The 23,572-nt window shown below is 35.3% G+C and overlaps 1 protein-coding gene across 2 annotated transcripts in view; it reads right to left on the bottom strand.

Annotated features, from left to right (window-relative positions):
* Window positions 1-2,551: 2,551 nt before the first annotated feature.
* MEI1 (transcription coactivator) overlaps window positions 2,552-23,572 on the bottom strand; it is a 43,054-nt gene continuing 22,033 nt past the window's right edge. The window contains exons 5-17 of one of the 2 annotated variants that reach the window (XM_020346832.3): window positions 22,516-22,660; window positions 22,339-22,430; window positions 21,443-21,536; window positions 20,056-20,545; window positions 19,743-19,885; window positions 19,275-19,606; window positions 9,908-10,075; window positions 8,170-8,460; window positions 7,581-8,000; window positions 7,419-7,463; window positions 7,235-7,320; window positions 3,229-3,316; window positions 2,552-3,023 (exon numbers count right to left, since the gene is read on the bottom strand). In XM_020346832.3, coding sequence (XP_020202421.1) covers window positions 2,943-3,023; window positions 3,229-3,316; window positions 7,235-7,320; window positions 7,419-7,463; window positions 7,581-8,000; window positions 8,170-8,460; window positions 9,908-10,075; window positions 19,275-19,606; window positions 19,743-19,885; window positions 20,056-20,545; window positions 21,443-21,536; window positions 22,339-22,430; window positions 22,516-22,660 — 2,475 coding nt within the window. In that variant the 3' untranslated portion in view covers window positions 2,552-2,942. The remainder of the gene's footprint in view (window positions 3,024-3,228; window positions 3,317-7,234; window positions 7,321-7,418; window positions 7,464-7,580; window positions 8,001-8,169; window positions 8,461-9,907; window positions 10,076-19,274; window positions 19,607-19,742; window positions 19,886-20,055; window positions 20,546-21,442; window positions 21,537-22,338; window positions 22,431-22,515; window positions 22,661-23,572) is intronic. The other variant, XM_083063210.1, reaches the window with a different exon arrangement.

Here is a 23,572-nt window from a genome sequence, read left to right as displayed (position 1 = left end):
CTCCCGTGTGGACCATTTAGATATTTTATGATTTTAATTTATGCATCAACAAGATGGTCACATGTTTGTTTATTATCAATTCGCAACCAGGCGTTTGCGAGATTATTAGCTCAACTAATTAGAATAAGAGCTCATTTTCCTAACTATCCAATTAAGAAAATTCGTTTGGATAATGCTGGTGAATTCACATCTCATTCTTTTAATGAGTTGATTTTTCCAACATTAGGGGGAGAACACAAATAGCTAGAAAAAGATATTAGTTGGAATGAATTATCATTGTCTCATTTTGATCCTCGTACAAAATAATGTGAACTAGAAGTTCAAAAGATAATTCATTTGCAAAATCTAGTCAATCAATTACTAAATGTATTCACAAATCCAAAAAGGGGTGACTAAGTCATATGTACTAGCGACTAATGCTCTAATAAGAATCGAAGTCCCTGTTAGACAATTTAATACTACAAACGAGTCACAAATACGCCTGAAGCGTGGTAGACCAATTGGTTCCAAGGATAAGAATCATCGAATAAAAAAGGGAGCTAAAGAGCAAAATGACCAAATTGAGGATGTAAAAACTCAAAAAGATTCCTTTGACATAACTCATATTCCAGTTCCAGAAGAAACTCAGGTACCCGAAATTATTGAAAATGAAGAGATCTCAATAAATTATGTCATGAATGGAATACGACAGAATCGAAACAATGTCAATATTGATGATGTGTTTGCATATAATATAGCGCTAAAAGAAATAAATGATATTGAGGATCAAGAACTAAAGTCCATCAATGATTTTCGACAAAGAAATGATTGACCAAAATGAAAAGATGCAATTGAGGCAGAATTAGACTCGTTTGCTAAACGAAAAGTTTTTGGACCAGTACTACGTACACCAAAAAGTGTAAAACCAATTAGATACAAATGGGTTTTTGTGCAAAAACGAAATGAAAATGGTGAAATTGTGAGATACAAAGCAAGACTAGTTGCTCAAGATTTTTCACAAAGACTCAATATTGATTTTGAAGAGACATATTCACCTGTAGTGGATTCAAACACTTTTCGATATTTAATTAGTTTGGTTGTACATGAAAAACTTAATTTACATCTAATGGATGTAGTTACAGCATATTTATATGGCTCTCTTGATGCTGACATTTATATGAAACTCCTAGAAGGATTTAATTTGTCTGACGATGCAATTTCTAAAGAAGATTATTCGATCAAATTGAATAAGTCCCTATATGGGCTAAAGCAATCAGGTCGTATGTGGTATAATCGACTAAGTGAATACTTGTTACAAGAAGGATATAAAAATGATCCAATGTGTATATTTATAAAAAAATATGAAAATGGATTTGCCATAATTGTAGTTTATATAGATGACATAAACATTATTGGAACTCCTAAAGAACTTTCAAAAGCAATAGATTGCTTAAAAAAAGAATTTGAAATGAAGAATCTAGGAAGGACAAAGTTTTGTCTAGGACTGCAAGTTGAATACTTAGAAAATGGAATTCTTTTGCATCAAGAAGCTTATATAACAAAGGTGCTTAAAAGGTTTTATATGGACAAATCACATCCATTGTGCACTCCCATGATCTTCAACGGAATGGTGATATAAATGTTCAACAAGTCTGCTCAAGTGACAACCTAGCAGATCTCTTTAAAAAGTCATTTCCAAGAAAAGTTTTTGAACAGTTGATACACAAGATTGGACTCCGTCGTCTTAAAGATTATATGCATGAGGGAGAGTTTATGAATGATGTACTCTTTTTCCTTCACTAGGTTTTTATCCCACAGAGTTCTTCCTAGTAAGGTTTTAACGAGACACATTCTAAATATTGGACATCCAAGAAGGAGTGTTATGAATAATAATTAGTAACTTAATTAATGGATGTCAATATTCATTATCAATCATTACCATTTATATTTTTGTTATCCCTTTATTGTATAATTGTTTAGTTACCACATGTACTTATAAATAAGTTATTCCTTCCCAAAGATAATATACAAGTCAGATTCTATTCTCCATCTCATATTGTCTTCTTTGTTCTCTCTATTTTACTTTCTTTTATAACAAAAATGAAATAAAATAAAATGCTTTAGGGGAGATTGTGAATTGTTTTTCTTTAAAAAATGTAGATATTCTATTATGCTCTTTTATAAATTTTTTATTGATATGTTAATAACTATTAATATTCATAAGAAAAGCAATGAAATATAAGTATTTATCTTTTAATTTTGAGAATTATAAATTAAAATTTAGTAATTCTGGATTATGTAAACTTATTCTTGTTAATTAAATTGTCCTTTTTAAAATAAAACTTCATGCGCATTTTTTTTATATTTGTATTTAATTCCTAATTTAGTAATATTGTCAAATTTAGTCCAAAAAATTTCAGGTTTCAAACTAAATTATTTATGAAATAATATAGAATAAAAACCCTCACCATAAATATTAATTATTTTATGTCAAAATATCAGTTGAGATTCTTTATGTTTTATATATTAATAAATCATAATTTGTTAAATTTAATTAGTATTAAACATGAAATAGTATACAAATGAAATACGACAATGTGATTTCAGATTCGTGAAAAGCATTCTGCTTATCCATATCCGGTCAGAACAGACATGCCAACAGAAATTACTCATTTACACAACTTGCACATCGTTATCCCACTAAAATAGTAAGACTACATTTTTCTTACTTGGCTGTTTCTTATTTCATAATTTTAGATTACAAAAAAAATGATTACATCATGATTCAGGAATTAAGGCTGCTATTCCTCAAAATCCAACTCAACATGTTCAAACACGAAGGTACAAATATAAATGATATTGACCTATACTGACCCTTCATTATCTGATCAAGGTTGAGTTTTCTTTCTCTAATCTATATTCATTTTTGTTGAGATCATGACTAGACAGATTCTAGTTCCTGTTCACTGTGGCATGCTACTTCGAGTTCGGACTCTGTCAATAAGCATTTGCCTTCCTGATAAATCTTCTTCATAACCAACAACCTGCATTATGACAAAAGTAAATGACATTCACCAAGTATACTTATAAAGTGGTCATTAATCAACAGCCAGTTCAAAGGTAACTAATTATTGTTCCAGGGAGAGATAGGTATCTAATAATAAATGATAAACAAAACAGAAGTCACAATCAAGACAAAGTAATTGGAAAAATTGAACATTAAAAGGTTGCTAATATCCAAAGGATAACCTGAGATTCTGTCTGTGTTTCACTAAAACCATAATATATTCCTGCTCTTCTTTCTTCAGAGCCCTCCCCGTTATCATCTCTGCCACTTCTAAAAGAATATAAGCACAGTACTGATTTAGAGTAAGGTAAAAAATGCTGTGTATAGAGAGAGAGGGAGAGAGAGAAAGAGAAGGTACAGAGATAGAAATACATGAGTAAACTGTAATTGGATGTTACAATATGTAGCGACTCTCTTTATACTACTAGGTTAAGTATATATACAAATGTAGAATTACAGAAAACAAAAGATATGAAGCTTTGTATTTGTTATTGATATTCTGAACTCTTCAAGAGAAGAGATCAGATTATTTAGTTATAGAGAAAGAAAGAACACACGAGCAACTAACTTACAATGTTGATGAGATGAGGCATAAGACAATCATCTTACAAATATCCTAATTATTGGGAAAAATCCGTGTCTCATATTGACTAAAGATAAGATAATTAAAAAGTATATAAACAAGGAACAACTCTCACCTTACAACCCACTTTTGTAGGATTGAGTTAGGTCCATAACTCATATTTTAAGATGGTATCAAAGTTATCATAGATTCACTCTAAAAGGGCCACCCACCATTGATACACACACCAAGCCCAATAGTGTTGCCTGTGAGAGGGTATATTGGAAAAAATTCAAGTTTTGCGTATCCTAGATCGTTAAAAAAGAGTCACATATCATTTATTCATGTACCAAACTCAATAGAACTGAATGTGAAGGACCTGTATTGAGAAAAACTTAAGTCTTACATCAACTAGAAATAAGGCAATTAAATAATATATAAGTAGAAGACAACTTTCACCTTACAAGTTGGTTTTGTAAGATTGAGTTAAGCCCATAACCCACATTTTAAGACTAATTAATAACATAACTATGCTTTGATGTGGTAGATAGTCACATAACTTATAGATACAAAGGAGAACACTATTACTCTCCCTACAAACTTGAGTTTGTGAGGAACTTAAAACCTTGAGCTTGTCTATGAAAGAACAAAATTGTGCCTTAGGAAGAGGCTTAGAGAGAATGTCAACCACCTGAGCTTGAGCAAGAACATAAGAAACAATAACTGACTTGTTAAGAACACTTGTTCTTGAACAAAGAAAATATCAATCTCCATCATCACCACCTCCACCTGAACTTCTTATTGCCCTACTACGTAAAGGTATTTGGTCCTCTCACAACCCTAACCCGTTATATTCTTGTACTCTTCATTATGATAGTTTATTCCCTTCCTACTTCTCTTTTATTTCCTCCTTGAATTGTGTCTATCCCTTAGTCTACAAGTGAAACCATGGCTAATCCCCATTGGCATCAGACGATGCTTGAAGAAATGGCTTCTTTAGAAGCTAGTGATACTTGGGAACTTGTTCCCTTGCCTTTGAATAAGACTACAATTGGTTGTTGCCGGGCGTACACAGTGAAGGTTGTGCCATATGAACAAATTGATCAGCTCAAAGCTTGCTTAGTAGCTAAGGGTTACACTCCGATTTTTCGTCTTAATTATAGGAACACCTTTTCCCCTATGGCCAAAATCACTTTATTTCGTTTGTTTCTTGATATGGTTGCTATTCTTTGTTGGCCTCTTCACCAACCGAACATAAAAAAAATTTCTTCTTACATGGTGATATGAGTCAACCTCCATGTTTTATCTCTTCTAGTAACCCTTAACTTGTTTGTCGTCTTTATCGCTCTCGATATGGTCTAAAGCAATCCCCCCATGCTTGGTTTGGTCATTTTAGTTTCACCTTGTTTCAATTTGTTATAACTAATTATGAGGTTGATTATTTTGTGTTTTCTCTTCGTTCTTCATTTGGCTTGTATATTTGTCTTGTTATGTTGACAATATAGTCATTACCGGTGACAACTATGATGACGATATAGTCATCTACACAAACAATTTCAAATAAAAGACTTGGAACCACTTAAACATTTATTGGGCATTAAGGTTGGTTGCTCAATCCTCGTCTGAAATTGCCATTTCCCAAAGGAAGTCATTGTTAGATCTATAGAGATATAAACAATTAGTGGGGATGTTTAATATCTCACTATCACCCAATCAAATATCTCCTTTGCATTGTAAAAAACATAGGAATGCAGTCATTCTTATTCTAAAATATAGATGTTGAATATCTCACTATCACCCAATCAAATATCTCCTTTGCATTGTAAAAAACATAGGAATGCACTCAATGCAGTCATTCTTATTCTAAAATATATCAAAGGAGCTCCAAGGAAAGGTCTCTTGTATGAAGACAAACATCATACTTGAGTTGTGGTACTAAGAACATTGAGGCTAATTACCACTTCATTAGAGAAAAGATTTTATCTAGTGACATCACTATTTTTGTCAATTCTAATAATAAATTGAAAGATGCCTTCACCAACTCTCTAAGGGTTCTCAAATGAATTATGTAAGTAACAAGTTCAGTGCATATGGCCAACATGTTCCAGGTTGAGGAGTGTTACATATGTAGAGACAATGTATCTTGGGTTTTTTGTCTTGGGCCTATTCTAGGACCTACTTAATTATGGTAGTCACTAATCAGGCAACTAGTATAGTTGTAATTATTCTTTTATTTATTTATTACCAATAGTATATAATGATACACTTTGCTGTGTAATCAAAACACAAATTCAATTATGTCTCTTGATTTCTCCTTCTCACAAAATTGTATGTCATTGGTGTCAATTCAATCAGGCCCAAGTCTCAAAATTAAAAGACTTGGCTTGTGCCAGTGGAGCAACAAGCTAGTTGTCAATCCTATTTAACTTTATGTATGCAAGGTTTTGGTTGATGGAATTCATCCCCATAGACATTCATCGTAGTACTACTCAAATCAGTTATAAAATATAGTAATTTACACCATCAACTTTCCAATTGGTGAAATTTACCCCCATCTATTAAATTCAAGTTTCAATTTTAATAGAATTATGATTTAAATCTTTTAAGGGGTAACTTGGAGATTGAGATAGATTATAGGGATAAATTTTAAGTGGAGTAAATTTTTCTGTTTTTTAAGTTTACAAATAAATAAATAAAAACAAGTAATAGGATAAATAAATATATTGGCAAGTCTTTTGTTGGGCTAGCTAAGAATTGAGTTAGATCAATTTGACAGGACAGGGCTCAACTGGTTTCGAATTCAAATTGTATTAAAGTCAAACTCAACGAGAAGCTAAAATATGTTAGATATGCAGGAACAAGATATTTGCGCCCAACCTATCCTGGCCAATAAAAAAAGATAAAATATTTATGAACCAATCTGAACAAAACGAATATGACTACTTCAATTAATTTGTCAAATTGAAATAAGTAATCAGATAATTATTTATCCATTAGTTATAATTGAGTAATGAAAATATTATAAACATCAGGTTTGGGTATTGCACACAATTTATTTTGAACTATAAAGGCAAAAAGTTCTGCACATGTTGAATTCATGAAATGCTGAACTAAATCACTAATAAGCAGATCAAACAGATCTTTTAAGGCCCATTTGGTTCAAAGGAGGGGAGGGAAGGAGAAAGGAAGGGAGGAGAGGACTTAAAAATTTTGTTTGGTTGAGAGGAGAGGAGGTAGTTTTTTCTTATTTGGTTCATACGAGGTGAGGAATTTTAAAAATCAATTTACTTTTGTATTCTTATAATTTTAAATTTAATAACATAAATAAAGATATTTTTGATATATACTAAAAATGTTTTAAAATATTTCACCTCCCCTCCAAATCTCCCCAATATTGGAGATGAGCTAAAATTAGATTAAAAGGAATTTCGCTCCTCTCCCCTCCTAAAAATTGAATCAAACAAGAAAAGATTTTAAAAATCTCTTCCCTCCCCCCCATTTCCCTCTAACCAAACACTATGTTAAAGGTCATTAATATAAAACAGTCTAATTTTGACAAAGGAAGATTATGTGGCAAGATGACAACAATATGATTAATTTTAAACAGGGAACAAAAGAGAGCTAACCTGTTCAACCAGTGTTTAGATAATCCAAAGACAGTACGAGGATTGGAATTATCTTCACCAAGGACAGAACGATCAGATGGGTAAATCTATTCTATCATCAAGGATCACTACTACTCACAAAACAAATTGAGAAAATTATAAAACAAAACACAACCTCGATGAAAATGATCACACTTAAGGATACACTTCTCTCACACCCTGTCTGCGCTGGGGACCTCTGATCATGCATCTTTGAGAGAAGAAAAAGAGAAAGTAGAGCATGAATAATTCAGACATAGTGGAGCAAAACATATATATATATATATATATATATATATATCAACATACCATAAATCAGCACTTTTACCTTGCTTGTCTGCTCTAACAAGTCCTCAATTGCAGCAGCAACATCAGGAACAGCATGACAAACCTCCCCATCATCTATAACCATATTGTCTTTGGAAAACAATTTGTCAGAGGGATGAATACCTGAATTTGATGCCAAAGGCATCTTATTGGATAGGCAAGGTTCCTCCATAAGCCTTGCCTTTTTGCTGCTATAAATACTTGGTATCTTAAAATTGGTCTCATGATTATCAATTCCACAGCTGACATTTTTATCTGCGGTGCTTCTTAAAGTTTGTGATTGACTTGACAACTGAGAGGGCATGTCACTCGTCACATCAAAAGCCTGGGTAGGAAATTGACTTACAGTGCAAATTCCTGCCTCTCGGTCTTGAGCAGTGACTTCTTTTGGTAAAAATTGATCAATAGCAACAACTCCATTCTGGAAAGGAAAAAAAACAAAAAAAGTTGCATATTGATAGACCTTTTCTTGGTCAAAAAGTACATAACATATAAAATGCATGTAGATATGCATGCATAACAAAGTGTATATGCATAAACATACGTTGAAGTTCTCACTGCAATGTACGCAGTCACCATAAATATATTACCTGTTTGACGCATTCAAATATCCATTCCGATGTAACTGATTGGATGCCCCATTTACAAGCAGCCTCGTACTTGAGCCCATTGGTGAATTTACACAACAAATGGGTGACCTTCTTAGTCAACTTCTCCACAAATTTAGCACCCAAAACAAAACACAAGTTCCTTAGGAGAATTCTGTCTTTCTCCTCATACTGTGAAACACAAAACCAGAAGCTTTCAAACCCAGGCAAGGGAACACGGCAGGGAAGTGGAGAATAAAGAATGTGACTGTCAACATCCAGCAAGGATTCAACCTTGAACAAAAACACCATAATCACAGTATAAGTATGTAAACCAACATATGATATCAAAGAATACAGCTTTTAACAGAAGGAATCATCGTGACTGTATTATTATTGTTTTTATCAATAAAGTAAATTACACTTTATCTCTTTGTAGAGTTTTACACTTTCCCAACTTTTAACCCCTATAATTTTTCAATCTCATAACCCCCCTAAAGTTTAGGTTAAAGTGAAAAAAAAAAATGTTAAAACCACAGTTAAAAACGCAGTTAATAAGCCTCAATCAAATTATGCACCTCAACTTATTTAGAAGCTCCCCCATCTAACTTCTCCTTTCAAGGGCCTTTTATAAGTTAGGAATTAAATACTTAACTGAAAACTTCTCACAAGTTAAAAGATAATCCAAAATCCAAACTGAACCAAAGTGTGAAACTGCAAGGGGATAAAGTGTAATTTTTATTATTATTATTATTATTATTATTACTACACTACTACTACTACTACTTTATAAACATGGCCACATTATTTTTTTTTACCATTATCTGTCATTAACAAAAATTGTGCCAGAGCTTTCTCCTACAAACTTAAGCTTTTGGAATATTCAGTGTCTTGACAATCATCCTGAAGAATAGAGACAATCAGCAGAACAACTGCATGAAAAAGGATTATGCTACTTGGCTACATTCATGAATTCAGCTCACAACAGTAATGTAATTTTCATGAATACACTGATTATATACCATGACGACAAAAGACAAACAGTATTCATTGTTAGCCAATAAGCATCAAAAGCGTTTTATTGATGCACAATGGAGGATCATTTACTAGGATTACTATTAAGAAAGTATAATGCATTATTAGAATGTTTTAATTTCCTTTTTCTTATGCAAAAAACATTTAGAATCTGTTCAGATACAAGATAGAAGTATTTTTTAGAACTTCTCTACTGAAAATAAAGAGTATTTTCTAATAAAAAAGTTGTCAAAAACCCTTCTTAGATTGTATCCAAACATACTCTTAGATTAAGGAGATAGTGCCCTTATCTAAAGCATGGAAAGTCTCCATACTAAAAAACCACTTGTACATTAATGATACTGGAGAATAGACAAGAAGATGTGTAACCAGAATTTTGGATTTAAATTAAATAAACATAAGGAATAGAATACGTGCATTACATAGGATCCAAGTATTAAGTTCTTGCAGCCATGTATAAATAGATCCAACTTTCATTACTTTCCATCATTATTTTATTTTTTTTAATAGCATTCATGAGATACTAACTTCGAACAGTTGGGCCAAGACAAGTTTTGCTTTACCCCATCAACCCATCCTATTTATTCAATATATAAATCAAGATTTATAGACAAACGAACACCAGAAAAATGCAGAAGATAAAAATATTGAAATATAAAGCTGAAAAGGGAAATCTACATTTGTGTCTAATAGTAATAAGGCTTACCTCCAAACAAGATCGTATCCAATGACTAGAAATATGTAAACTCTTGGAATGACCAGTCAACATGGGTGTTACACCATGACACTCAATAGTATAGTGGACAGAGTGTTTTGTTTGCCCACTTATTATCTCTCCTCCCCCTTGACTTATCCATTGAACAATCTCAGCTCTCTAACAAAAGAGATCAAAAGTAAAATTAAACTACATCAAAGAACAAATATGTGCATATTTTTGGTAAAACAGAACATATATGTTTACATATAGAAAGTGTTAATTTTAGAAACTGGAGAAAAAAAATAGCATACAACACACTAAATAGCTACACCAAATGAAATAGATGATTCTGGTATGAGGCATTTGAAAAAAATGAAGGTCAAGCACTACAAGATTATGATTGAAATAGGTAGGTATGGTATCAACAATTTTAGTAATTTATTTACAATTGTCTACAAAACTTCTAATAAATCACCAGTGTTAGAAATAAAACTCTGTCTCACCCAACAACTTAAGCTTTTGGTATAGCTTATGCCATGGTACTAGACCTCTGACCATGAAATCTAAAAGGTTAAATTTTAGCACTAGTTACAAGACCTAAGGATTCATGAAGGAGCATGTTTAATATACAACCAGTCAAGTGCCTTCACCAATCAACTTAAGTTTTTGGATAATTGGTTTATGTCAATCTATGATGACTAATTAACAACTAACACAGAATAGTGGTACATCATTAAACTCAAATTGATAACTAATTACTTGACACGACCTTAAGTAACCTCAACTAAGGCTTGAGGTTTGCAGAAAAATAAACTTACTTCTAAATGATACATATCAAGAACTGAGAATTTGTTTTTGGTCTTGTCGCAAGTATCCCTAGCCCACCGAGTTAGAGATTAATCTCCTTATAATACTGTGATTGTCACTGGCCCAAAAGGTTTCACACATGGCGAGAATTGAGCACAAGATTCCTTGCTAAATAGGTCATCCCCACAACATGCAAGTGTAGAGTGTCTAACTACTATGCCAACCTATTGAATTGACAGAGAGCTTATTTGGTTAATTGAAATCTTACATTTGCTTTTCTAATATTCATGAACAAACTATCCCAAAAACTTAAGTTAAGTGAAGGAACACAAATAGTGATTTTTATTACATCTCTCACATCTCTTTACACAAAAACCATTTGGGCTTAACACATATGGATAGTAAGGATTGATCTCAAAACTATTTTGGTAATAAACCCTCCTAAGATTGATATCATGTAATGAAATAACTATCCCAAAAGCTTAAGTTGTGATGTGAAAGCACATGAATGATTTTTATATGACATCTCAAATACTCCCTCCATTCCTTTTTATCTATTGGATTTTTAGTAAAATTTTGTTTTTATTTACTTGTCATTTTCAAATTTTAAGACAACATTAATTACTATGTTATCAATTATACCCTTACATCTCTCCTTACTTATTTACACATGACAACTAATGTGCATTTATTATGAAGCAAAAATGAAAGAGGGTATGATAGGAAACATCAAAATTATTCTATAGAAAATAAGAAAATCTATTACATTTTTTAGTTTGTATAAACAACCTTAAACGACTATTATAAAAAAAGAGAGTTAAGTTCCAAATTTTGCTAGAATAAGTTTTTGGCATTTTTTCTATTTAAAAACTTGTATAAATCTTGAACATGCAATATGCCAATGATTTTTCTATTTGAAATAATTTTGAAGATGATTTGACATTAGGCTCCTCTCTCCATCTTATACCTTCAACAGCCTCTATATGTTGTCTCTCTTTAAGTCTTTAGTTGTACGTGTTTTGTCCATGATCTCACTCCAGGTAAAGAAAAACTTTCCACCAAGTTTTTCAAGTCTCTCTCTCTTCATGTCTTTAGTTGTTTGTGTTTTGTCCGTGATCTCAATCCAGGTAAAGTTTGTCACCTTCAAAAAGGCTATTGTTGCTTTTGACCTTAGCTTTAACGGTATCTTGTCTCTACTGAAGTTACTTGCATCGAGACCACCTCTTTTTTTCTTTTGTTCCACCATTGTAGATGGTCCCCTAGATATTTTGCCTATTGTTCCAACTCCAAAAGTTGCTTCTGCTCCACCAGCACTACTCAAATACCATAAAAAGACATAACATTCACCAACAGTCCCATCGACTGATCCTCCTCCAACATCATATCCTACTCCAACCACCCGTCTGCCAATGTAGCTTGCACATAACCTTTCCATTGTTCTTCGAAAAGGTATTTGCTCCTCTCACAATCCTAACCCCTTATATGTTTTTTGTCATAATTATGGTCATCTATCTCCGCTCATTTCTTTTATCTCTTCACTGGATTTGATATCTATTACCAAGCCTATTATAAGTGAAGCCATGGTTGATCCCAAATGGCAACAATAGATGTTAGAAGAGATGACCATTGTACATGCCATCAACACTTCAAAATTTGTCCCCTTACTTCTTGACAAGACAATTGTGGGTTGCCCTTCGGTTTCTATGATGAAGATCAGCCCAAATGGCAACATTGATCGCTTTAAGGCTCACTTGGTGCCTAAAGGATACATTCAATTTTTTGGTCTCAACTATGGGATACCTTATCTCCCATGGTCAAAATCACTTTCATCTTTTTCTAGCTATGGCAACCATCTGTCATTGGCCTTTTCACCGATTGGAGATCAAAATTGTCTTCTAGCATCGTGAGTTGCAAGAAGAGATTTATATATATTAGCCACCAAGATTCACAGTTTTAGGTGACTCTTGCCATATTTGTCAGCTTTGTTGCTCTCTTTATGGTTTGAAGCAGTCACCTTGTGCTTAGTTTGGCCACTTTAGCTCTGCCTTGATTCAATTTGATATGACTTGTTTTGAGGTTGGTCACTCACTATTTTTCCTCCACTCTCTGTCTAGCTTATGTATTTACCTAGTTGTTTATGTTGACTCACCATTGGCGATGCCTCAGACGATATCCACAAACTCAAAACCCATCCCCAATGTCAATTTCAAACAAAAGACTTGGGTCAACTCAAATACTTATTGCAAATTGAAGTTGCCTAATCCTCATTTGGTATTGTCATTTCCAAACAAAAGTATGCTTTGAACATTTTGACCAAGACCAATATGCTTGATTATCGCCGGAGTGGTACTCCTTTAATCCTAATGTGTGGCTTCTTTTGGGTCAAGGAAAGCCTTGAAAAACCCAGGAAGATATCATCATCTCATGGGCAGACTTAATTACTTCATTGTCACATGGTGAGTCAGATTCCAAATGCCCCTTGATAGTTACTTAGATGTTGTAATACACATTCTTCAATATATTAAGATTGCACCATGTTGTGGATTACTACATTAAAACAAAGACAATGCTAAAGTTGCTTGTTACTCTCATGTTGATTGGGCAAGATTACCATTCAATAAGAGGGACCACTTCGAGGTGTTGTGTTCTTATTGGAAGGAATTTGATAGGAACAAGAAGCACAACACAATTACTAGATCTAGTACTGAAGTTGAATACCATGCTATGGCATCAATTGCATGGCTTGGGCAACTTCTCCAACAACTATATTGGAGTATAGTTTTACTCCTAAAATATATATATACACATTTATTTCTATTAATATAGACCAATACAAATTGGCTCTATATATACCTGTATTGTACTTACTTTTCAGTCAGTTAATGAAATTACAATTCTCTTGTCATATATTTTCTCTCGTGTCCTCTGGTTTTGCTCTCTCTCTCTCTCTCTCTCTCTCTCTCTCTCTCTCTACCTTTCTCTCTCACAACTCTATTATGGTATCATAGAGCTCGTCGATCCTTTCCCCTTTTTCTTCTTCTTCTTTCGCTCACAATCATCTTGGACAATTCCGGTCATGGCTGATTCTAACCCACCGACAAATTCTTCTCTGCCACCACCGCCTCCGCCACCCATCAATGCCACACCCATCAATACTGTTGCATCCAAGAACCCTCCCACCCCCTCTCACCCGTCTCTCACCTTCTCCATACCATATCGGAGAAACTTGACACCAAGAATTACCTTCTTTGGTGCCAGCAAGTTGAACCCGTAATCAAAGGGCACCGCCTCCACCACTTTCTTGTCAACCCACAAATTCCACTAAAGTACCTTATGCTCCCAGATCGTGATGCTGGACTAATTTCTAAATCATACCTTGCCTGGGAAAAACAAGATCAACTTCTACTGTCTTGGTTACAATCCTCCATGTCTAAAGACATGCTAACTCGCGTCATAGGCTGCAAGACTTCCTTTCAACTCTGGGATAAAATACATTCATACTTTCACTCTCACATGAACGCCAAAGCTCGCCAACTCCGCACCGAACTGCGCGATACCAATCTTGAAAATCAGACCATTTCAAATTATGTTCTTCGAATTCAAACCCTCGTGGACGCCCTGACTGCCATTGGTGACTCTGTTTCTGTGAAAGAACATCTTGATATCATTCTTGAAGGTCTGCCTGAGGAGTATGAGTCCACTGTGTCGCTCATCAGAAGCCGCTTTGACTTACTATCCATAGAAGTCGAAACCTTGCTTCTAGGCCATGAATCCCGTCTTGAGAAATTCAAGAAGAAAGTCGCTGCATCTCTTAATGTGACTACACCTTTATTTGAACCCAACCCTCCTATACCGCACCCACAAGCCAACCTCACTCATCAAGACCTTCGCCCTCAGTTTGCTCACCGCTGTGGGGGACGCACCAACTCTAGGGGTGGTCGCTTCCCAAATCGTGGTGGCCGCGGACGCGGCAGATACGCTGGCTTTCAATGCCAGGTTTGTCATCGTTATGGGCACGTCACTTCCTCATGCTACTACAGGTTTGATGAGACCTATGTTCCTTCCTCTCCGCTAGAAGCTCTACAATTCATCACTGCCAATTCTGGCCCTTGGTATAACACCCAATCTGCTCCAGCTAACTACATTCCGCAATCCTCTCAATCCACTCATTCTTCACCACACCTATCTGGTATTCTTGGACCCAGACCCCAACCACCCTCACAAATCCACTTTACCTCTACACCTGTTCAACCCCAGGCCATGCTCGCCTCATCTTCTTCCACAGGAAACAGTACCTGGTACCCAGATTCTGGTGCGTCCAACCATGTCACCAATGTGTCACAAAACATTCAGCAGTTCACCCCCTTTGAAGGACCGGATCAAATTCATGTTGGGAATGGACAAGGTCTTCACATAAATTCCGCAGGTGTCACTATGTTTCCCTCTCCGATTAATTCCCAGTTTCGTTTTGCTCTAAACAACCTACTTTTTGTCCCCTCCATTACCAAAAATCTAATTAGTGTCAGTCAGTTTTCCAAAGATAACTCTGTATTCTTTGAGTTTCACCCTTCAGTTTGCTTGGTCAAATCACAGGCTACTAGAGAAGTCCTGCTTCATGGCACGGTTGGTCCTGATGGCTTATACCAGTTTCCAGCCTTGCTCTCCAACACCAAGTTGCAATCGGTCCAGACCCCTGCCACTGTTCATCAGCGCTCTGCTCATTCCACCACCAAGGGTTCTGTTTCTTTTGCCACTTGGCACTCCAGATTAGGTCACCCCAATACTAATGTAATGAAACTAGTTTTTCGAAACTGCAACATTCAACCCGTAAATAATACTACACCAGTATTTTGTGATTCAAGTTGTCTTGGTAAATCTCATAGATTACATTTTGGCCCTTCCTCATCTGTCTACACTGCCCCCTTTGAACTAATATTCAGCAATCTATGGGGCCCTGCCTCCTTCACCTCTACGTGTGGGTTTCAGTATTATATTACCTTTGTTGATGCATACACGCGCTTTACATGGATTTATCTCCTCAAAAATAAGGCACAAACTATTGGTATCTTCCAACAATTTCATAACATGGTTAAAAATCAATTTCAACTTCCCATTAAAGCCCTACAAACTGATTGGGGAGGAAAGTATCGCCCATTTACTGCATATCTCAACGATGTTGGGATTCAACATCGTCTCATGCCCACATACACACCATTAAAATGGTGTGGTTGAACGCAAACATAGACACATTGTTGAACTCAGCCTCACCATACTGGCTGAAGCTAATCTACCCATGCAATTCTGGGACTATGCCTTTCTTACTAGTGTTTACCTAATCAACCGGCTCCCATCCTCCTCCATTCAAAACGAAGTTCCTTATAAAAAACTTTTCAACAAAATTCCTGACTGTCACTTTCTTAAAGTCTTTGGTTGTTCTTGCTTCCCCCACCTTCGACCTTACAACAGAAACAAACTTCAACTCCGCTCACAAGAATGTCTCTTCTTGGAGTATTCTACCTCTCACAAAGGCTATAAGTGTCTTGCTGCTGATAGGCGCCTTTATATCTCTAAAGACGTCATCTTCAATGAAGTTAAATTTCCCTACAAGACTCTCTTCTCTCCGTCCCCAATCCATGCTTCTCAAGATACTGTTGCGGTTCCCCTTATAGTGACCAACCCTCCCACTATCACTTCGTTCCCCTCTTCATCCACTCAACCCCATGAAACAACCTCAATTCCCACTCATACATCATCATCCAATGTGGCTTCTGAGTCTTACACACCTGTAACCCCACCTAATTTTCCAAACACCACTCCCAGTCCATCTCCCAACACCCTGTCTTTTCCTACCTCGTCATCTTTTGCGCCTGAATCACAACCTATTATTCATCCTCACAACACTCATCCTATGGTCACGAGCCAAAGACGACATTGTTAAGCCACGCCTTCAACCAACGCTTTTACTCACCCATACTAAACCCAAAACCACTCGACAGGCCTTGTCTAATTCCACCTGGTTCGCAGCTATGCAAGCAGAACATAATGCTCTACTTCACAATGACACCTGGTCCCTTGTTCCTCTGCCACCAAACAGAACTCCCATAGGTTGTAAATGGGTCTTTCGAGTCAAGGAAAACCCTGATGGCACTGTCCATAAGTATAAAGCCCGTCTTGTAGCCAAAGGCTTTCATCAACAATTTGGCTACAACTATAATGAAACCTTCTTACCTGTCATCAAACCTGTAACTTTTAGGCTCATTCTTACTCTTGCGTTGACTCATCGTTGGCCTCTCAAACAACTAGATGTCAACAATGCCTTTTTAAATGGTACTCTTGCCGAGGAGGTTTATATGACTCAACCTACGGGATTTGAATCTTCTGATAAGACTCTAGTTTGTAGACCTCACAAAGCTATCTACGGTCTCAAACAAGCACCTCGTGCCTGGTTTGAGAAGCTAAAATCTACCTTGCTACAGTTCCACTTTCAGGCCAGCAAATGTGATCCATCCTTGTTCATCTATTCAGTTGACAATAATATCATATCATCTACGTCTTGGTGTATGTAGATGACATTATTATTACAGGAAACAACTCAACTGTTCTCCAGAGCCTTGTCTCTCGTCTTCATTCTGCATTTTCCCTCAAAGACCTTGGTGATCTTGATTACTTCCTTGGCATTGAAGTTAAAAATCAGTCAGATGGTTCTCTAATCTTAACTCAAAGCAAATACATTAAGGGCCTCTTAAATCGCACGGACATGGAAGCATCAAAGCCCATTTCTTCCCCAATGGTTTGTGGCTGTAAATTATCCAAAATTGGTTCTGAAAAATTTCCTTATGCATCTCTCTACAAATTTGTTGTTGGGGCATTACAGTATGCCACAATAACCATACCTGAAATTAGCTTTTCTGTAAACATGGTTTGTCAATTTATGTCTTAGCCTCTTGAACAGCATTGGATTGCTGTCAAACGTATTCTACGCTACCTTAAAGGCACTATATCTTGGGGTCTTCGCCTGCAACCCTCTCCTTTCACTTCTTCCCTCTCCATTCAAGCCTACTGTGATGCAGACTAGGCTTCTGACCCGGATGACAGGCGCTCCACCTCAAGCGCTCCACCTCAAGCGCGTCCATTTTTCTTGGACCAAACCTTGTGTCTTGGTGGTCCAAAAAGAAAATTGTTGTTGCTCGTTCCAGTACAGAAGCAGAGTATCGCAGTCTTGCTCTTGCTGCTGCTGAAGTTATGTGGATACAGACATTACTTTCTGAACTTAGAGTGAATCATTCACCTCCAATCATCTTCTGTGACAACATGAGCACTGTGGCCCTTGCTCACAACCCTGTTCTTCATGCTCGCACTAAACTTATGGAATTAGATCTTTTCTTTGTTCGAGAGAAAGTTGCTGCCAAGTGTCTTCAGGTTGTACATGTTCCTACCATTGATCAGTGTGTTGATGTCCTAACTAAAGCTCTCTCTCCTTCTCGGTTTTGTGATCTTCGGTCCAAGCTTCAAGTAGTTGAGTCTCCTCACCCTACTTGAGCTTGTGGGGGGGTATTGAGTATAGTTTTACTCCTAAATTATATATATACACATTTATTTCTATTAATATAGACCAATACAATTTGGCTCTATATATACCCGTATTGTACTTACTTTTCAATCAGTTAATGAAATTACAATTCTCTTGTCATATATTTTCTCTCGTCTCCTCTAGTTTTGCTCTCTCTCTCTCTCTCTACCTTTCTCTCACACAACTCTATTAAACTAAAATTTGGACACACTCAAGATAATAGACTGAAATGTGGCAATCAAGTTGCTCTCCACATTGCATCAAAAACCTAGTCTTCCATAAGCAGACTAAAGAGATTGACCATCACTTTGTGAGAGAAAACTTGCTTTCAAGTGATATCACCATTGATTTTGTCAGCTCCAATGATCAACTAGCTGGGTTCAAACATGTTCCCTAAATTTGTCAAGGACTCTTGTGTTGACAAAATTTTTAACATGATTGGTTCAGACATGTATGCTCTAGCTTGAGGGAGGTGTCAAAGACATGATTTTATCTTTCTGTAAATAGGGAAATATGTCAATATTGTATAGCTGAAAATTATGGATTACATCTATTATTTGTTTCCTTAATTGTATCCTTATTGATTGATTATAGATAAAGCATCATATGTGTGGTAATCATGGGGGCCAAAGGTGAAATTCTTCTTGTGAGTCTCTATTGGTCCTCAATTCGACAGGTAAAATGCTAGGTCAAATCGAACACTATTGAACTTTGACTAACAACTAAGTGGACAGTGATACTAGGTTTGAAAATTCTCAATATATCATTTACTTTTTGTCCAGTAATCATGAGAATGTTATCTCCTATCTACCATTTTAATCATAAAAAAATAATAATAAATAAATTAAAATAAAAAAAAAGCATTGAAGGTGTGGTCTATAGACAATTCAGCAAACCTAATAAATCATAATATTGATCCCTTGCATTTAAACTCACAATTCTATGGCAAAATCATATTATATCCCTCTTTAATGACCTATTAAGATCTTAAGGACTTACCCTTTCTTCAGGAAATAAATTTGAGAAACAAAATAGTTTCCCTCTGAAAATATTTGTTGACTTTGCATATTGAACACTGGAGTCATGTTGGGTCATCCTTTGTGCCCTTGATTTATTGTCAGGATATTGATTTTGCAGCATAGTTCTGCCTGTTGCTTTACCGAGTAAGTGACCATTTACACCCTTATCTGTTTTCTCTTCTTGTCTTTTCTCCAAAGATTCTGGCTTTATAATTTCAAAGTCTCCCTGATCACTCTGTAAGCTTTGATGAAAGTTGGAGCTTTTACCATGATCCATAGACATACTGCCTATTACTCCTTTTACCAAGCTTGCTGAGTTTAAGAAATCAAAGAACAAATTAAAGCGTGAATCTAATAGAGTAACTACAAAGATTTCTCCAGCTTGAACATGATTAAGAGATAATAGACACAGACTACAAACATGAACATGAACATAATAATAGCAGACCTTTTTGATGAAGTAGATCATATGCAATGTGTCTCCTAAGAACAGGGACTTCTTTCTTTTCACGGTCACAATCTTCAAGCCATGTAGTTTTAACAACATAAATTACACCTAAAGCAGCAAGACTCCTCACATCCTTCTTTTCCCTTGATAAACACAAATGCACGTGAAGATAAATAAAGAAGAATAAAGAATAAGGTTTTCCAAAACATTCATGTTTGATACTAACAATCTACGATAAATTCAAGAAACTATCAAGAAATACAAACATGAAAGGCAGCCATAAATATTATTTTTAAAATCAGACTTGACTTACATTTCAGTAGGATTCCCAATCACTATGTGGGTTAATTTGTCATTAAAATACATATACCGGGAGCCTCCACCTTTACGCACCATATTAACTAGTTTCCGCATTTCACGAGCTTCAAAACCAACCAATAATACTCTGCACTTTGATAAGTAAAGGTCAGTATCATCCGATTCAGAATCATTTGCAACAGCGCCATCAAAGTTCAATTCACTGCTGGTCTTCAACGGTGAAGGTTCAGCATATGCCTCTTTAACAAATAAAGGAGCATTTGGAACTGAGGACACGGGTTGTGACTGCTGCGTAGCTTCTAGATCTCTATCCATAAACTCAGTGCAATGAACTTGCATATTTGAATCTGTAGCACCTGAGGATGCTGCAGATTGCAATCTCCCAATATCCATTTCTTGGCTATGTTGCATTGTTGAGTCCTTAGTTACTTTATGTGAAGATACAGATCCATGCTGAACAGGGAAGGACTCCTCATTCAGACATGCTACCCATGAAACAAAATACAGGTAAATAAAATCTAAAGGTGAAATTCTGAGGGGTATTGAAATTTTAGAGATGAGTTGGAAAGGAGAAAAAAGATAATATATTAAAGCAATGGAGCTCTGAATAATTGTATCATGATACAAACACTAACTATAAACTCCTACGGACAGAATAAATATTCATTTAGTCCTAAGATATTAGTGACATCACATTGGTCCTCCACTTGTAAATACATACAAATTGGTCCTCCAATGATATGCACAGCATCAAATTTACCCTTAAAATGACATTACCTTTAAACTTTAAAAATAAAACTGATGGCATTAATTATCTTTGAAGGACCAATTTTATACCACTGACACTGACAAAAGGTGCACCATTGTGACATCACACATATCCCTCAAGGACCAAAATAAAATCTGGTTCAAGTGTATTACAACTAGTAAAAGAGAAGCCGAATAATTTTCTAGATAGACATAATAAGACCATGTTGAAGATCTCAAATTAACTAGTGATATGACAAAATAGAATATGTTGAAGGCGATGAAAAATAGAGATATAATAGGCTGAATCCTTGTGCCTCAACTACACAACTAAAGTTTATTAAATAGGAAAAATACACGAGATAGGCATGAATAGTGAATATTATGTTTCCCTTAAGTACAAGATATTTTCCTATTATAAATAAAAGATATTCTTTCCTAATTTTCAACAAGTATATATAAGTGGGGTAACCCTCACCTCTTGAACTAGCTCTTAGGCTTGATTTAGGCAGAAACCCAAATTATAAGGGATCACTAACACAAGAATAACACTATGTTCTAACGTGTGGTATCCTATTATTTAGGTTCAAACCTGAAAGGTATTGCAACATACATCATTAAAACATAGAAGTTACCTCTTCGAGCAATAGATTGATCAAACCATTTCCTTGTCACAATAGGAATGTGGCCCCATTTTTTTGCCACCTTATATTTGGCACCTTCAGGAGCGTAAGAACAGTCAAGAATACAAATATCCACCATGTTTAAACCATAATAACAGATACTTGAATTTAAATACTGAATTTTTCAGGCATAGAGGATCACAAACACAGAAAAAGAAAAAGAACAATCTTTCAAACTTTTACATAGTTTGCAAGTAGAGCATGTAACCCATAAGATAATGCAATTGCAGACACTGAAACAAGCAAAATACAGAATAACATGGCACAAAAATATTTCATATACAGGAATTTGTCTCATCAAGCGGTTCATTAATGCAGTTGGAAAACAATTCAACTAGCCAGCTAGTGTAGAGAAAAAAATCTGAAGATTCATTGCAGATTGTTAGAAAATAAAAATAAATCATACATTCTAACAGATTAAGAATAAAAAAACAAAAGGCAGAATATTATCACATATGAAGCCATCAATGCTGATTAACTTGAATTCTTGTCTAAATGAATCTCAGTTCTTATATGTTAAACCAAAATGTCTATAGAAATTTGTCAATACAAGGGGAGACATGGTTAAATAAGAACGATAAACTGGAAATAATTGGAACAATGTATGCTCTTCAATAGGTACTAGGTAAGTCTTGTAAACTGATTATCAATAAGCAATAATGTGTAGCGTTACAGTATCAAAAAGTAGATAGTCATTAGTGTAGAATTAGGAAACACATGTTGTAACATTGAAGATTTAGCGAAAGATATGCTAAAAACAATGAAGATGTGTCCCGACTCAAATAATAGATAAATATATGCATGTCAAAAAGATACACCATCATTTATAAGAACTATCATAAGGATATCTCAGAAATCAAATGCGTGCAGTTCCTTGTCAATTCCCTGGAGTATATTCCACCATTTTGTAAAATAAGTTTCTCCATCTCTTTACGCTTATCTGAAAAAAAATATTTTAAGCAAATTAGCATCCAACAAAGGAGCATTCTATTATGACCAATACTAACAGATAGCTAAGTTACAACCTGCTGGGATTCCAGTAACACAGATCTTTAACCCAGAGAATGGAAGGACCTTGTATGACTCTTGAGGAACAACTCGATGCTCATCTGAGCATTGTTTTAACCATTCAAAAGTGACTATTGGTTTCTTCAATGTATTCAAAGCCCACTGCCAGACATAAAGCAATGTATTAGATAGTATAGCATGAACATAAGTTCATTGACAATTAAAACCTCCACAAAGATTGAAGAAGACAGTGTAACTGGTTTGCTTATCACACAATCAAAACAGACAGGCAATTCTTAATCATTATGGTGTTGTCTCAGGTCAACTTGTTAATAGAGCAAAATCAACTTTCTATGTTAACAATAAACTTCCAAGACACAGAATTGAGAGGATAAAAAATATCTTGGGCTTTTAGCAAGGTCAAACTCCCTTTACCTATTTAGGTGTGCCTAAGTTCAAAGGAAAGCCAAGGAACATACATCTATAGCCTAGTGTGGATCGTATTAAGATTAAATTAGCTAAATGGAAAGGATCATTGTTGTCCTACATGGGATGCGTGCTCTTGATAAAATCAGTCATTAAGAGCATGTTGTTCTATAGTCTTCAGATCTATGAATGGCTGAAAGCTTTAGTTAGTATGTTGGATAGTTGGTTTAGAAATTTTATATGGATTGGTCATATTTCCAATTCCAAGACACATACAGTTGCTTGGAGCAATTTGTGTTCTAGTTATCAAGAAGGTGGACTGAGTATTAGATCAACAGTAGATATTAATGAAGCCTATATGACTAAATTGTGTTGTGATTTTCCGAAATAAGAGTGATTGGTCTACTCTCTTGAATGATAGAGTTTATAAAAGCTATGGCTCTTTGGTTTTTCACCTTGCTTCATCGGTCTGGACTAGTATTAACTATTAAATATGTTTACTCCACTGTTAAAGAAAACACTATCTGGCAAGTTGGTAATGGCAAAGAAATTAATTTCTGGCTAGATAATTGGGTTTCCAATCCAGTTGCTGATATTCTTAGCATCAGCAAAGATGTGACTGCAAAACTTATATCTAGGGTATCAGAT

The sequence above is a fragment of the Cajanus cajan genome, chromosome 9, assembly GCF_000230855.2.
Source record: "Cajanus cajan strain Asha chromosome 9, NIPB_CcT2T_4, whole genome shotgun sequence".
NCBI lineage: Eukaryota > Viridiplantae > Streptophyta > Magnoliopsida > Fabales > Fabaceae > Cajanus > Cajanus cajan.
The sequence above is the reverse complement of the archived record's forward strand: the minus strand, read 5'-3'. Positions and strand labels throughout refer to the sequence as shown.